Genomic DNA, 16948 nt, shown 5'->3' on the forward strand with positions numbered 1-16948 from the left:
ATCTTTTGTGCTAAGCCGTCCTTCTAGTTGGTGATTCTGTCTTCATTATGTATTTGTTCTGTTTATACAAGCCAAATGAAAGAAGAAAAAAGTAACTCAAATGTGTTTCCAAGAATATGCACTATTTTTAAAATCTACTTTTAGTCTTTCAGGACTTTTTTCCTTTATTTCCTTGTTCAGGTTGGATTTTTTAATGTAATATCGGGATCGGAAGCCTGAAGATTCATCTTTAGTAATGAAAAATTATTAACTCTATCATAGCTTTCTAAAAATATGTAAATTCCCACTCCTAGATTTTTGTATGTGATTTCCACTGATCATTTTTTCAAGCCTTTATATAGATGTGAAAGGTGCTTTAAGAAGGTAGGAGGACAAAACTTTTCAAACTACTTTATTGATTTTAAAACAGAATACTATTTTCTGGTCATAGATACAAAAGCTTATTTTTCCTCACGTACTTAAAATATAGCTGTGCATATAAAGGCTTTCTTGGCTAGAAACTGAGTATTTTTGTTTTCTAAACAGGTGTCTCAATGCATGTACCTACTGCAAAACTAAGCATGCCAGAGGGGATCTAGCAAGTTATCCGATTGAAGAACTAGTGGACAGAGCTAAACAGTCTTTTCAAGGTAAGCAGTTTTATCCCTACAATAAAAATCAGCCTCTGAAGTGTACCAGCTCTTATTTTCACACGTAATGATCGTGATACAATGTGGCTCTGTTACGGTATTGATGTTCTTAATAGCCATAACTGTGTCTGGTGGTGCCTTTGCAGTAGAAAGCCATGCTTTCATTATGTTGTGCACCACTATTTACAAAATGTAGCCCTACCATAAGGAGTATTTAATTTTGATTTTAGGCTTGCTGAAATGAAGTTCCATGCAAGCATTTTTTCATGATGATGGGGTAACTGTAATATATGGCCATTTTACTCTATCTCTGGTTTCTTAAAGGGGAAGACAGTAACTTTTTTTTCACTCCATGATAAAAGCCAATTTCATGACCCTCCCTAGGATTCTTAAAACCCTGTTTTAAGGATACATTGCTTTTTCTGATAATGGATTTCCTGGAGGAGTTCTGGGATCTTTCCGAGAGCCATGCAAAGCTTATCAGCTTTTAAGTTCAATAGGATATTTGTAATGTCACATGGATCCAATCAAACATCAAAAGTTTTTCCTGCAGTACAGTACTCTGTGCCAGTATCTATCTAAAACTCTTGTATGTCTGGCAGTTATGATAGCTTTATTGTACCTTAATATTTGTTCTCTAGATCTAAATTTTGCCTATGTTTCAAAAATACAGATTTCCAAATAATGCTAGTATTCATTTCTGATGCAATCTCTGTGAAGGCACAGGTGGTGTTTTTTGTGTTTGTGCCATGTTAAAGGAATAAATGCATATTAAAAAAAAGACAGGTAATTCAGGTGTAGCATCTCCTACCATCTTTGTATCAAATACTTTGAATCAAAAGTAGAGCAATAAATACGACATGTGATGTCACATCTTCTGTGCATGTACAAACAGTACATGCATTGGGTTTCACTTATGGTTCTTGAGTGTTGTATCTGTTCTAGTAAAAAACAGGTCTCCGATGATTTAATGTGTTTTTAAATCCATCCTTATTTAGGGATCCATGATGAACCGTATTTAGGTCAGTGATGAACTTCTGGCTATTTCTATCAGTACTACGCAAGGAAGAGTCCTTTTCCTAATCAAAGCCCACGTTCACAAATTCTAAGTTCTACATTATCTACATAGAAAGTTCTCACTTAAGATTGTAAATACCTTTTTCTTTTGCTTTTGTTAAAAGCCAAGCTCCTCTCTTTTCTTCCATGAGGCTTATCTGTAATTGGCACAAAATTTCTCCTATTGCTTAGGTTTGTACAGTTAATGCTGCTGTTGCTGTGAATTGGATTATCTGTTATGATAGACAGGAATCCTGTCATGTCTCAGATTTCTTGTTTTAGTAGGACAAGCTTCTAAAACCTGTATGCCTATTATGAAATGGTCAGTAACTGAAATACAAGATGTGTAAATACACTTATTTTAGTAGAGAAGCAGTTCAGGAAACGTTTCAGAAAGCTAGAAGTTTTCAGTCGTACAAAACAGGTGATTTTGAAATTGGTAAGTAGTCACTGGGCAAGAGAAAATCTGCCATTTGATGGTTATGGTTGTTTTTATGCAGTAATTACCAGACACAAGTAAATGCCTGGTGATAGCAACACATGTAGGTAGAAAAGGAACACTACATTCTTTTCCCTTCATCCAGGTGTAACTCTGAAGTATTTTATATTACGTGTACCATACGAATAGTATTATGCTGATAGCACTATATAGCTGTTGAAATGTTCTAAAGAAACTTGGAACAATTCAGCAAGGGAACATGACAGAAGACAAGATACAGGTAATACAGTCAGGATTGTGGTCTGTCTTAGGTTAACTATATAAATTTTATTTAGATTTATTGTATGTATAGAAAGAAAAATTCAGACTTGTCTGTCCTGTTATAGGTGTGTATACATGCCATAAAGTCCACATTAAATTAACAGAAGGATGTATTTGCTTGATATAACAAGAAGACTCAAGTTTTGTCTTTGCAGACAATAAATGTGAAATTTTGGAAAGTATTTTAAACTTCAAGTATTGTACATTTGGATTGAAAATTCAGTAATTCAATTCATCTGTCGTACTGTGGCCTTTATTATAAATATTGACTCTTTCAAAATAACTTGATTTCTAATGGAAAAATTTGCCCTTAAGCTATTGTTATGAAATTTCTTGAAGAAATGCTATGACATGTCTCACAGCAGGCATCTCCAGGGAGTTCTATTCTTATTTGGCCTTACACTAGTACCTTTGTTACAGAACATAAGGAAAGAAGCAAATACTGAGTTGTAAAGTGACAGGCTTTGCCTCCAGCTTTCACATACTTAGAAAGAGGCATGAAATAGTCAGATACTTAGTTTGCAGTGTATGGAGAATTTATTCCTGCCAGCTTGCTGCATCTGGGCTGCAGAAAGTTCATCAATCCAGTGAAAGACTTTAACAATCTGAAGTCATCATTAAAGTTCTTGTTGAGTTACTGAGCTACAATCTCTTCAGCAATCACTTCTGTTTTCTCAGAAGATATGTTGCTGAAGCTCTAGTGAAAAATAGAGAGGTACAGATGTGTGATGAAAAGTTTTTCCACTGTGGAATTACTCTTGGGAGCACTGAGGTGTCTTAGAAGAACAACAGCAAACCAGTATGTGATGATTTTCTATATCTGCATGATGAAGTCATGTAAGAAAAGAGAAAATGATGTTGTTTGCAGTGTTCTGTACATATATATTCTTACAGTACACAACTTCATAGGCCCCAAAGGTGTGATGTTTCAATTGTGGAACACACTGAAAATTAATTAGAAGAGCTGTATTTAAAGACGTTTTGTTACAGGTCCTTAAAGCTCAGCACAAAAAAGCTCGCTAAAATGCTTTATTCAGGTGATCATACTTTGATAAGATTGCAGCTGACATCTAGAAACAGTTCCTTCTAGTAGCAGTATGTTGCCAGAACAGGCTTTAGTGTTGCAATCAGATACTCCCAATTTTCCTTCAGTCACTTCTGTACTGCAGCCTCTGGGTAGGATGTCTCTATGTAGGAAGTATTTCCAAGCTGTAGTATATGCTGCGTTACTCGGCTGCAAGCCATTTCAGGTAGTCAGTGGACCCGTCCTGGACTGCTAATAATATGGTACATAATAATATGGTATCTGTGTGACAGCTGCTGTAAGGCGGTGCCTGACAGTCATCATGCTGATGTTTGTCTGCAAGATGACTTCTAAAGATTTTTGTAACTCTTAGGCTTTTTAGTCAAAATTTAGCTCTGTGATTTTATTTAACTGCTGTTTTTTGAGAGTTTTGCATACTTTGTCTAGGTAAGTAGGTATTTATTTCAGTGTATTATAGGATCCAAACCTTTATCTTGTTGGTCAGTTTTGTAAAAATGAAATTTAATGCTCTGCTGACAGTGGTAGCTAGATGACAGCAGATGATAAAGCCGTAATAATTTACATGGGTGTTCAGATTATTTGTATAAGCATAAACTTGATTTAAATCAACTGATTAAAAAAAGATGGCTGAAATAATCATGACTGAACAGATATCAGCCTATATCTTTTCCAACATCTGAAATAATTTTTCTTTTTTTCTTTTTGGATTTTATTTTAATATCTTAAATGCAATATAATGTGCACAAAACATAAGTGTGTTGCAGGTTTCTAGTACATGCTGCATACTTTCATAATGCATTGGACTAAGTGTTAAGGTGCACTGAAATTGAGTTTGTTTGCATACTTTGTATGGGTTTATGTCTCCTGTCTGACCTCCATAGTAGTTTTGAAGTTACGACTGACATCAACCTTAACTGATAGAATTTCTTCAACAAAATAATCTGTCTTAAGTTGAGAGTAGACTGCTGAGGTTTTCACTTTTTTATGTTTTTTCTGTAAATTTCAAATTTTAGTAAGTAGTATCATTTTTTTACATGGACAGCCTTGTCAAATCACATTGTATAGCAGACGTCTATAAGACAGCTAGTAAAAGAAAGTATTTCAAAATATAGTAAAGTGGTCTTTGAGTAGAGAACAAATGTCTACTGTAAGGTTGTTTATGCAAAGAGATTTTCTACAGCTGATAGTACAGCACTTTCTTTGTGTCATCAATTTAGTAGTATGGTTTTTTCAAAACTTGCTATATCATATTCAATGCTGTATTTTAGGGAATTGCATTCGCAGTTATGAGAGAGCTCTTTCTTTCCTTCCCAAAGCTACTTTATGTCTAACAATGTGGTTTTGCTTAGTATATGAAGTGGAAGGCTGGGGTAGCAGCCATTGGTGAACAGTGTTCCAAGGAGACACAAAAGTTAAACAAGCCTCAGCTTTGAATGTGATGTGGAGTGGTGTCCTGGGATAGCTTTGGCTAAATTGCAAGACTTTAAATTGATTTTATATATATTTTTTTCAGTGGGATTTTAGTGACCATAAAAAGGTATATAACTGATAATGCTACATGGTGATTTGTAAACCCTACACATTGTGAGAGACTTTCTGGGCAAAGATAGTACTTTATCTTGCAAGCGATTTTTACTGGTTCAGCAAACTAAGTTAAAAATATAAGCAGTTTTATGGAATTAGCTGTTATTTCTTTCCAGTATAGAATGATAATTTTCTGCATGTACCAGTACAAAATTACACTTTAGCATTGCATGCCTGTTGCAGATGGCATGGAATATACTGCTATTAAAATGTACACTGTATAATTACTACTATATTAGCTTATTTTATGGTAGCAACCAGGGAGCTCAAATGAAAGTCAAGTCCTGTTGGGAAACATTGTTCTCGTATCCTCAAGCTATGTGGAACAATTGCTTCTGGTTGAATAATTGCAGTGGCAAAATATCATTTATTTTTATTCCATTATTTGCATGATGGTTCACTGGCATGCATGGTGTTGAATTCTGAATAACGCTTCTGTTTATGAAATCTTGGACAAAAAGTAGCACTACAAAGCAGAGGAGCTATCTAAACGGAGATTCTGAGTCTTGACTTTCATTAGTCGTCTTCAGCAATTATCCCTAATCTGGTAGATTTTGAAGTGTTGAGAGTTTAAAGGAGACTAATGTTAAATATTTCTGTCTCTACAAGTAATACTGTAAACAGATGTTTATGCATAATGATAAGGATTGATTTTATATAATGTGACTGGTTTCCAGAGCTTTTCAGATGACTGTGAGCTTTGCTAAGGAACTTTGGTTTTAGTAGTTCTGATGAGGTGCTGTCAAGACATTCTGCTTTATTAATTGCTAACTGTTTCTTCCTGCACAACTACCAGTAAACTCTCTGTATGTTTCCAGAACAGCTGCCATTCATGAAAGGACAAATATTAAGTATCGGCAATGTTTTTAGTTTCCCATTAATTGGTAGAAGGAGTACCAAATTAGGATGCTTAGGCTACGTCTTCTCAGTAGTGGATTTGGTCTTTGTACACACTGAGAGGGACTGGGTGCCCAGTCACCCAGATGGAGACCTGGGCTGTGTGTTCAGGGTCCTTCTAGGAGCGAAACTAAGAGTGTAGAGAGAGCAGTTGTTGTATGTGCAGGTCTCACCTTGGCGTGAGAGAAACACTTACTCGGAGCCTGGACACAGATCCAGGAGTGAATAAGCTGTCTTAGTGATTTCAACACAGCCTTTGTTAATGATCCTAAGCATGTCCCAAGAAAGCTTTCTTAACTGATTTTAATTTTTGCTGACTGTTATTTTTGCCCTCCTAGTTCAATGTTCTGTCAAGTAAGTATATGTATCTATTATACCCACACCAATGTCTTTCTTCTGTAGCCTAGCAGCATTATCAGAAGTAGAGCATTTTCTTGTGCTTCTTTGTCCTAAATTTTATTCAGCAATTTCTGCAACAGTCTTGAAAGAGAGCTAACTCTTCTTCCATACTAGCCATGTGATGAAGAGACTGTTGAGGAACCTGTTGGATAACAAATTCAATAAAAAAAAAAGTGCGCTGGTGTTACCCATTGATGTCTGGGAACTGAGTTTCCATATAAACTAAAATCTTGACAATATGCAAAATGGTAGTTGATGTTGATTTCGTGGCTGTCAATTTCTGTTGGAGTTATGCTTGAAAATGCTTGGAAACTCCCTGAAATTGAGTCTGCGCTGTATGGTTCAAACTCGTAGTCAAAGTCTATGACTCTGTTGTAAGGATAGATTGGGGTGTGCTTTGTGTGAGAAAGAAAGGGAAAGAAAAACTTGTCATTATATGTATATTGTTAAATACCAAGAAAAACTATATCATGTTAATGGCAGACAACTAATCAATTAGTTGAATTGGATGGACATGTCTTTTGGAAGTGTTGTTGGGTTGTTTTTAATTCAGTTGTCTTTTGGAAAGATTGGGAAATCTGCTTTGTGTAGAACTGAAATATGTTTGCTTGGTTGTTCTCAGAATAAAAGGTTTTGTTTCATTTTGGATTGAATTAAATATTTAGATTGACTTGAATGTTTTATTTGGTTTTCAGAGTACCCCTTGGCTTTCAAAATACAGGTCAACTCTGAAACCAAACATTTGTGAGTGGGTTGATTTTTTTTTTTTTTTTTTTTAAAGGAATGGTTTACTGTGGAAAATGGTTACACTGAAACATGTCACTTTCATTCCATGTGAAATATTTTACCATTTTGAAATTTTGTTAAATTTTTAAAATTTTCTTTCCTTTTGAAAATTTGATGATTTCAATACGGAAATGATGCCTGGTCCCAGAAAGCTGTAAGTTAAACTTTAACAGACGTCTGTTTCTGTTCAGCAAAAACAGCTTTAGAAAAGCAAAATTTTGAGTCTTATTTACCAGTCATTGCTAAAGGCAGCATAACAAAAAGTTGCATATAAAATTAAGAAAGTTAAGCTCAAGGCACTTTTTCATGCTGTGTCCTTTACAGCAAAAAAGGAAGCAAAGATAAACACAGGTTTTACCTGTAAATGCAGAGTATATGTTATTCTTTTTTTGCTGCTTTAGGCACACTAAAGAAAGCTTGAGGGTGAAAAAGCCAATGTTAGTACACTTTAAACACCTCCAAAAGGGGTTGCAAAAGTCAAACACAATTTTCTTGTAAGGTGACTGTAATGAAGGAACATGGAACTTCGGTGCTGGTTCACTGTTTCTTGAGTTCTCCCATACTTAAGTCACAATATGCATGACCCCATAAAACCTCAGAAGGAAAAAAGCCCATACTTAATATCTGATGTAAAATGGTATGTTGAAGGTGTAGCATGTATTGGCTTCTACTTGCTCTCTTGTAGCAGCAAGAATGACCTTGTAAGAGTATGAAATTCATGCCCATTATAGTTGGTTTTAAACTGTCTTATGGAATGCTTTTCTATCAGAATAGACAAATTTTCAAAGTGCTTAATTTTTGACAGGAATATATTGAATTCAACAACAAAGTTCTATAGAAAAAGCTGAATGTGTTCCATTCGGCATTGTATAATATAATGCTTGACTCTTCTTTTCCAAAATGCTTTTGCCTCTGTATTTTCTGATTTATAGAATCAAAATTTTCTGATGCAGATGTTATAACATATATAAGACAGGAAAATATTATGTGGAAATCTTTTCTAACAAACACTGTTTACCGTTAAAAAAAATGAACTCAAACCCCATACCATTTTTCAAATCCTTTCTATTTGAATTTTTTGGGAGAGCAAAATTTTCCATATCACAGATAATCTTGGTTCAAACCCACCTTTGCTATGCGTAGTGTTTCCTTATGTTGTTTTTATTTGGGTTTGGGTGTTTGGTTTTTTTTTGTTTTGGGGGGAAGGAGGAGAATGGTGACAGTGTCTTTTTCTAAGATAAACCTCTTCTGTCAGCCTTTTTACTGACTTCTAGAAAAAACAGGCTTTATTCTAATATTGTTCCTGAAGTATAACTTGAAGTAGCATTCCAGGGAGCTTGAACAGCTGTATTTGAGACACTTTGATAAACAGCTTCTCTTTGTTCTTCTGTGCTTTTTGGCTATGGCTAAAGAGCTAGGTTTTTGTTGTTGTTGTTAAGTTTATTAAAATTCTTTCTGTATTGTCTTTTGTGCCTTATGAATGTTTGAAGTTTTTCCTGCTGACTTTGCTAATGCACAGAATACTTAAGCCAAGATAAATATTTTGGTACCAGCCTGTCATTTCTTAGAGTTATATGGGACAGCGTAATGAATTAGTTTTTCATGGCCCCATGTAATCTTTTCTAATGATCCTGAAAGAAAAAGATATAATTACATTCCATCAGTAGTGATTAGAAGCAAAGTTTTGAGGTATGTAAAACCTGCTGTGTAACAGATATTTAAACATACATAACCAACATCATATATAGCAAAGAGATATTTAAAAGGATATCTTTTCAGTAGTAAATTACAATGTTGTAGATATTTTAAAACTTCATTTGAGCAAGAAAATTAGAAGTTTAGTGAGCTTTTCTCTTGGCTTAGAAAAAAATTCCTCATCGTGTTTTTGATATGTGTTTCCTTTATACAGTCAAGTTGACCAATGTTACGGTTGTTTCTGTTGTCTTCAGTGTTTTCTGGTTGCATAAAAAGTTCCTTTGCTTTTTTTTTTTTAATTTTACTTGAGAAATGCAGTGGCAATTACATTAAATTATTGATATCTAGCTTTTCCCCTCATTGCTCTCTCCAGCTTTCTGAGGAGGGAAAGTGGAGAGGGAGGTGCTGATCTCTTCTCCCTGGGATCCAGTGCCAGGACATGTGGGAATGGCTCAAAGCTGCGTCCGTCAGGGAAGGTTTGGACTTGACAGGAGGAAGCATTTCTCTACCGCGAGGGTGCTCAAACCCTGGAACAGGCTTCCTAGAGAGGTGGGCGATGCCTTGTGCCGGTCAGTGTTGAAGAGGCATTTGGACACCATGCTTAATAACATGCTTCAGCTTTTGGTCAGCCCTGAAGTGGTCAGGCAGTTGGATTTGATGATCGTTGTTGTAGGTCCCTTCCAACTCAACTGTTCTAGTTTGCTGCATTCTGAACGTACGCATTAGAATACCTGAGCAGAGATCTGTGCTAGTTCCTTTTACATGTGAAAAAAAATATCCATCTTACTGCGTAGTTACAGAAATTTTTAGGCAAGTTTGGTTCAAGGCAGAAAGTCATATATATGCCATTGGATGATTGAGCTGAACTGTTTTGTCTGGTCTGACCAAAGTTGTTCCTCCTCTTGTCCCCTCCGGAATTTGTCAAAACTGCATTACAGCGGTGAGTTTCCCTCCATTTCAGACGTATTTTCACAACAATGCACCTTTCATTTATACCTTTTTTTAAAGTTTCTCTTTTGTATTTGTTCATTAGTCCTGAAAGATGACAGTATATTTACATTCCTGTTTGCTATACGGTGACTGAGTTTCCAGTTCCATGTATCCCTGCACCTAGCTTTAGTGAAGAGAGAATTTCCTCCATTCATTTCTTTATGACCTTTGATTAGTGTTAAATTGTATCTATGTGTTTGTTATGCCACTCCTTTATTTTATTAAAAATAATTGCATTTTAAAAAATAATTGTTTCTCTGCATATTTTTACTTTGTTTTGCATGTTTTTACTTGGTCTTTGCAGTTAGAGTTGAAGTCTCCTTCTGAGATGGCCAGATGTGAGCTGACACTGATCTAAAAACCACATAGCCATTCTTGTGCATTTGTAGTGCATTATATATGTAGTCAGTCCACTGCTGTCAGAATGCTTCAAACCTGTTGCACATGCTAGGTGATAGACTCATGCAGAATAAATTTGGTGTTTTCAAGATCTCTTGCCAAAGGCTGATCACTCTGCAGTGCACTTGCGGTATGTTTGATGTTGTCATCAAAATATTAAACATACTGATCATCTCTGTGCCGTGTGGCCACAAAGGATTCTGGAATTCACAACATGCCACTGTTTTTCACAGAAATGCTAAGAATCAGCAGAAGGCTCAGATTTAGTTTAAAATGTTGTTAATATTTTCATTAAGGGTGTAGATCATGGCATCTTCTAATTTTATAGTTGCCAAGAACTTTCAGTAATCTAATCTTGCTTCCATTTCCTTATAACTGTCAAACTTTAATTGATACATTTAGTTAAAATCATCTAACTATTTGCAAGAATTATGTTAGGGAAAAGATGTTATTCTAGACAAGTTTAGAAATAAGAAAAACTTGCCTTACTGAAAAGTTATGGAGGCCTTCATGACTTAGTGTGGTAGATACTTTGCCTCAGGTCACCTTTTTTAAAAAAAAAAAAAAAAAAATTATGCTTGGTTCAAATGGGTTTTGTGGAGACTCAGTAGATTTTGACTGTTAGATTTTGTAGGCATGTTCCATACCTTAGGCTGATTTCATGCATTAGGTTTTTTCCTTATTGCAAGGTCTGCTGTGATACTAGGCATCAGAAATGAGGAAGGGAAACCTCTTTCTCTTTTGCTCCATGTGTTAATGCCTTCTTCTGGTGTTGATAAAGGGTTTAGTCTAGTCAATCTGTTTAATTGTCCATGGCACAGCCTCGTATAACAAACATGCCGTAACAGTTAGTTTGCCAAAAAATCATGTCTAGGCCACATTTAGGACACAAATGAATCACACAAGATTTTGCAAATATGCAGTGTAATGTGCAGAACTGTAACTGGGCTCTTCCCTTGCAAGGAGAACCACTTAGGCACCGTTTACTGTTTGTATAATTGGGATTCTACTATTGAAGTACTGTGTACCTTTACAAAAAAAAAAAAAAAAAGGAGGTGGCCCTAAAGAGCTTATAATGTTGTGATGTAAACAATTGAAGAGAAATACAGTAGAATAAGATATGCTTACATTCAGGGTAATAAGCAGTTGGTCACTGTAGTTACTACCAAGACGTTGTCCAGGGTCTTATGTGGGATGACAGAGGAAAAATTGTTATTTGGGAAAGATTGGAAGAAAGACAATGCAGTAACAAGGAATGGTCATTCATTTGGGGAGGAGCTATCCCTCTAAAATTTGCAAAAATTTACATTCCCCTGAAGATTTTCATCAGGAGTCAAAGTCTGTATGTGCTGGCTTGTGTTTCTGAAAGTAGTAATTTCTTCTCTATGGGGATTATTATAATAAGTTTGAATAGCTTTAAATGGATTCCTTGGATGCTTTGGAATGTTGTTCATGTCATGGTTGTCTGTTCCAAAATATAAAGCCCATTAATGCTGTAAGATGAAATAAAATGCATATTTTCTGAAAATCCAGACAATTGTTGGTTTAGGATGCTGTCCTCTCTGTAAGTTGTTGTCAGAGGTACATAGTCATTGTTCTGAGGATAACTTGCCAGATGTATTGACACTGTTGCCAAAATTTCTCATAGCATGACCACATTACCTTTTTGTCTCCATCAAACCTAATCTAGTAATGTTGCTTTTTTATAAAGTGTTTCTTACTGTGCATGGGTTGTTGTAGCTTACAGTGTTGGAAAAAACAATATAAAATGTATGTGAATGCTTATTTTGCATGCCTGCCTAAGACTCCTACAGACGACAAGACTCCACTAATCTCTTACCTTTGGCAGTTTGAAGAACCAGAGAAGTCTGTTTAACAAAGGTCGTATTTTTTTTTTTCTTTAACAGAAAGAAAAGCAATTTTTGGTCACATTTGCCCTGTATAATTCAGTCTTCTCATCCCTTTTTATTTTCCTACTCAAATATTTGCATTTGTGCTGTTTAAATCCTTGAATGACAACCAATCAGTTTAATTTCGCATTTTTTGAAAAAGGTGTGGGTTTTTTTTTTTTAAATAGAAGTTTAATACAAAAAAGCCCAAACAGAGATGTGTGCAATTAAAAATACTACTTGATCTTCAGCCTTAGGCTACAGTTTCAGCTGTACTTCAAGCAAATACTGCAACTAAAAGAAGCATTTCTTTGCTGTCTTCCCCCCTGCCTCCTCTTCCCCCCCCCCCCCCCCCCCCGCTTTCCTCTGGCCGCCTGCTTTCTTGCTGGTGGGAGTGAGTTCCTTGTATGAAGCAGGCTGGGGAACTGATCTAGGGTAAAACTGAATGTCGGTCGTTCTCCCCACTTCTCTCCTTCCCGCCTCCCTAACCAAAACCACCCACCCCATTTTAACTTGGATTGGTTCTCCAGTCTGGTTTACTTCACGACAACATGAACACTTGTAGTGTAGGGAATAAGCAGCTGAGGACAATGGAAGGTGGGATTGATTCTCTCATCAGCAGTGTTGCCTTGTGCTGCTTGAAAAAAAGTGTGAGAAACTGGACTGAAAGAATGATCAGATCTTGCTTTCTGGGAAAGGCTGCAGAGTTGTGCATGTATTCTCTTGTGAGTTACATTCCTGCACATACCTTTGTGATTAGAGATGGTGAAATCTGTCATTCTAGTTTCCATGAAATTTTGGTTCTTCAGAATATAATTTTGTTGTGTTTTAAAATGAAATGTCCTGCAAAGGAGAAAGCTGGAAGGAGACTTTATTATCTCTTATCACTGAAGCTGCATCCTACCCAAGCTTACCTAGCTTGTGGTGTAGCAAATGGCCCTACAAAACTTCACCCAATGCTAGACACACTGGGGTGTCTTCTTTCATGTTCTGAGGGCATAATATACCTGTTCCATCTTAACTCTTTCCTTCAACAACTTACTAGGAGATCCACAGATTTCCATGAGCCCCGTATGCGCTGTGACATTGGTGTCTTCTGGCATTTTAGTGAGGAGACAAGAGAAGGGGTGATCACTAAAGAGGGGAGAAGCAGAGTTCGCCTCCAACCTTTGCAAACTCTAAAGTAGAGATTTTCAGATACCGTGGGAAGGGGAGAAGAGAGACTTACAACACACTTAGCAAGACTAGATTGGATTGCTCAAGGCAGAGGCAGGCAGGGCACAAGACTACTGTTTAGGAGTAGTTTAATCATTTGGATATTATTTTATATTGCATATATTAGACTTACAGTTATACCATGATAGTAGTTAATTGTTGATAACTGCTTGATGGCTCTGAGAAAGACTGACGTGATTCCTGTTGTGAGCTTAAACTGTTTGCTAAAGATGAGTGATCTTACATGGTCCCAGACAGTGAATGGGACTGGATTTTGGGAACCTCCAGATTTCCGAATGGTAACACTTCAGAGTTCCCCAAGCTGGCCTCAAAAGTTAGATGTTCTTGAGGCAGATGTCTCCTCGTGGAAGCAGCAACTGGGCAGCCTGAAGAGCTGCTTAGCATAGGAGACTCAGTGGGAAACACTCTTCATGTCAAGATGTCCCAAAATAGCAGATCTGGAATCCTCGTTCAAGTTTTTCAGCTATCAGGTTGTAGAAAGAACTGGGAGGTACATAAAGCCTGACTACAGGTCCAGACTTACAGGCTCTGACAGTGGGACTTCTCAAAGCTGATGTTCTGAAAGAGGCTTTGCTGCAGCAAACCAACTTACTGGTGGCTTTGGGCTGCATATTTTACTTGACCTCTTCTAATCATTGATCAAAAACTATCTAAAACTATTACTTCTTCACTGTGCTTGCTTAACATTACAAAAATACGTAACTTTTAGAAGCCAAAGTAATTTATGGACATTTTAAAACAATTTGCTGTTTTCTTCGTCAGTTACTGAATTAGGTGTCGGTCTGCTAAGCAATATGATCTTGTAAGCCTTTGAAAATTATATCAAGTGCTTTTCAAGTACCAAGATAATTTGCTTTTATCTATACATTTTTGTTCATCCTTCTTGAAACAGACTTCCTTAGAAATACATTTTTTTCTTTCAGTGTGTATTTTCACTACATTATTAGGAAGACTTAAAAATCACACTGTTTCAGTGTTTTCATCCAGAAAGGAATTGGTTAAAGTTGCTGCTAAATTTTCACAGAAAAGAACTGCTGATCTCTAATTATTAAAAAATAAAAGGAACTTTTGGTTCCTGATTGGTACCTGTAAATGCTGTGGTAGTAGAATACTGCAAACAAAAGGGAAGTTCAAATGCGAGCCACCTGTGTCTTTCTGAAAAACTTGTTGGAAACACAGAGGCATCATGTCCACATTCCCTGTCCAAAGGAAAGCTCATACACCTCACGTATACTGTAGCAAGACAGTAATGGCCAGGTGCGAGTTGTTCTGGCAGAGGTAGGAGTATACACTCTAGCTGTGGTTGTCATCTTGCTGTTTAATACTGTTAGTAACTTTACCATTATAAACAGTATCTTAAAGTTACTTTTGCATTATGTTATTAAATATTGTATTTTAAGAATATAAGTTCTTAGAGGACATGTAATTACTATCCGTAGCTGTATCCTTTTAGAACAAAAGGTAGCAACTAAGGCTGCTGTTGTGTTAAAAATCTCACAGATGCAAATTGGTGGGTAGTTATCGTGGTTTTGTTTGAACTCACCCTATTGCCAATATATTCCCCTTGTAGTTCTTCACTTTGAGCTTATGCTTAGATTATAGACAGTAGAGTTTTTACTTCTTTTAAAGTGTTGTCAGCCAGTTTAGTGTCACTTTAACTTTCTTCTGTGAATTGTAATGCCTTGAAAATTTGATTCACTGTTTAGACCTGCTGAGGAAAGGACTAAAAAGCTTGTACTGTGTATGTTTGGCAGTGAAATAGATGAAGATTCTTCATGCTTTTTAATAGAATGTTTGGCTGGCTTAGGGCTTCCTCAGAAGAGCTATTCAATCTGATATTTGCTTTAAAATCTTTTTTTTAAAAAAACTTGTTTTATACCAAAGTAGTGTGTGTTATATTCTTTCCATGCTTAGTGGAACAGCAGCAGAGGAAAGCTGGATAGCATTGCTTGTTTGTTAAGTTTTATTTATAAATATATTTTTGTTAAGTTTGCATTATTTGAAATGGAATGCAAGACACGAGGTATAGTAATGCCACAGCCAGTAGTTGAAGTCTTTACCAGACAGATTAAGTTGGTTTTGTGTGTATTTTTCAATTCACAATTCAATTGTGTTGAATTCAGAAGCAGTTCAAATTAAAGCACAGTGTATCTTTTGAATGGATCTTACTTTCAGGAAAAGAATTTATATCTTTAATTTTGTTTGAAAATAAAAGTTTGGGGTTATGTGGCTGCTTAGCCACAGGGGTATTGGAGTTTTTTTCACTAGTTTTTTCACTCCTTGTAAGTATTTGTTCAGCTATGGGAACTTGTTGTGTTTCTTTGTTGGTAATGCTTGTTTTGCTCATGTATTTACTGCTGGTTTTGTAAAACCTGGACTAGAAATATTGCCAAATGTTGTAAGAGTATTATCACAGCCAACTTCGCACATTATTTAGCATCAGCTACTTGGAACTTTCCATTGCTCCTGTGACAGTATCACAAGCAATTCTTACTATAAAAGAGATATGGTAACCAGAATCCAAATTGTTAATTTAACAAATCAGATGCACTGTGTTGCACCAGCCACATACCAAGTGGTCATAGTATAGGTCGTCATTATTATGTCCAAAGGTAGTTTATCAGAATACAGCAATTATTTGTTCTATCATTTGGTAAGTAGTCTCCTACTTACTTGTGCTGATCACTGCAAGGTGACAGGTGTGCCAAGTACTTCTTAAAATGAAGAGTAAAGTTAGATACCTCATCCTGTACAAGGTTTCAAGGCATTAAGTGAAACTAGCAAAGGCTAGGTTCAGCACAAATTAGACTGGGATTCTTAACCTCATAATGTGGTTAAAGCTGAGAAACTTCCCAGCATGGGGCGTAGTGAAAGTTTACACGTTTGGGATAGGACAGATATGTGGAAGAGGAATCCATTTTCTTTAAATGGGAACAAATCTTACCGGGAGTGTTGTGATTTGCTGACTACTCAGCAAATACTTTATGCTGCCTGTATTTGTACTCCACATTAAGCATCCTTTGAGAGAGGACACTAGGCTAAACTGACTAGTGGTCTTACTCATGGCTATTCTTAAGCTGCATTTTAGCAAATATGTAATTTCCCCCATTTTGCTTTATCTAAAGTGTGCATTAGCCTTTTAGTGTTGCTCTGTACCACCTTTGTAATGTGGGCTTTCCTTCTGTGTTTAGGTTGGGTTTTGTGGTGTCGATGCTCCTGTTAACGTTATGCAATACCATTGTGACTCAAGTCCATGTCATCTCCATACCTAATGCTACTATAAGATTGAAACTTCTAAAATTCTTTTAATAGGAAACTAAGAGCTGATCTGATCAAGTCTGAGTTAGCTTTCTTCCAAAGTTCTTTAAAAGTGCTAAGTGATTAAATGAAAAAGGTATGGTTTACAGAAGCAAGAGGCTTCAACATCAAACAACTCAACTCACAGCATATGTCACGTGTAAACAATCTGTAAGTTACAAAAAGAAATTGTCTAATCTTTCATGCTGTATTCACTGAAGTCATAGTGAGAGCAAAACTCTGAGTGCTGATGAGCCCAGCTGTGACAGTGAGAAAATGCTGAAAG

At 36.2% G+C, this 16948-nt stretch overlaps 1 protein-coding gene across 2 annotated transcripts in view; it reads left to right on the forward strand.

The window, feature by feature from the left end:
- CDKAL1 (CDK5 regulatory subunit associated protein 1 like 1) overlaps positions 1-16948 on the forward strand; it is a 419452-nt gene that overhangs the window by 188008 nt on the left and 214496 nt on the right. For both annotated transcript variants that reach the window (XM_069809205.1, XM_069809203.1), the window contains exon 9: positions 526-629. In XM_069809205.1, coding sequence (XP_069665306.1) covers positions 526-629 — 104 coding nt within the window. The remainder of the gene's footprint in view (positions 1-525; positions 630-16948) is intronic.

The sequence above is a fragment of the Haliaeetus albicilla genome, chromosome 21 (assembly GCF_947461875.1).
Source record: "Haliaeetus albicilla chromosome 21, bHalAlb1.1, whole genome shotgun sequence".
Taxonomy (NCBI): domain Eukaryota; kingdom Metazoa; phylum Chordata; class Aves; order Accipitriformes; family Accipitridae; genus Haliaeetus; species Haliaeetus albicilla.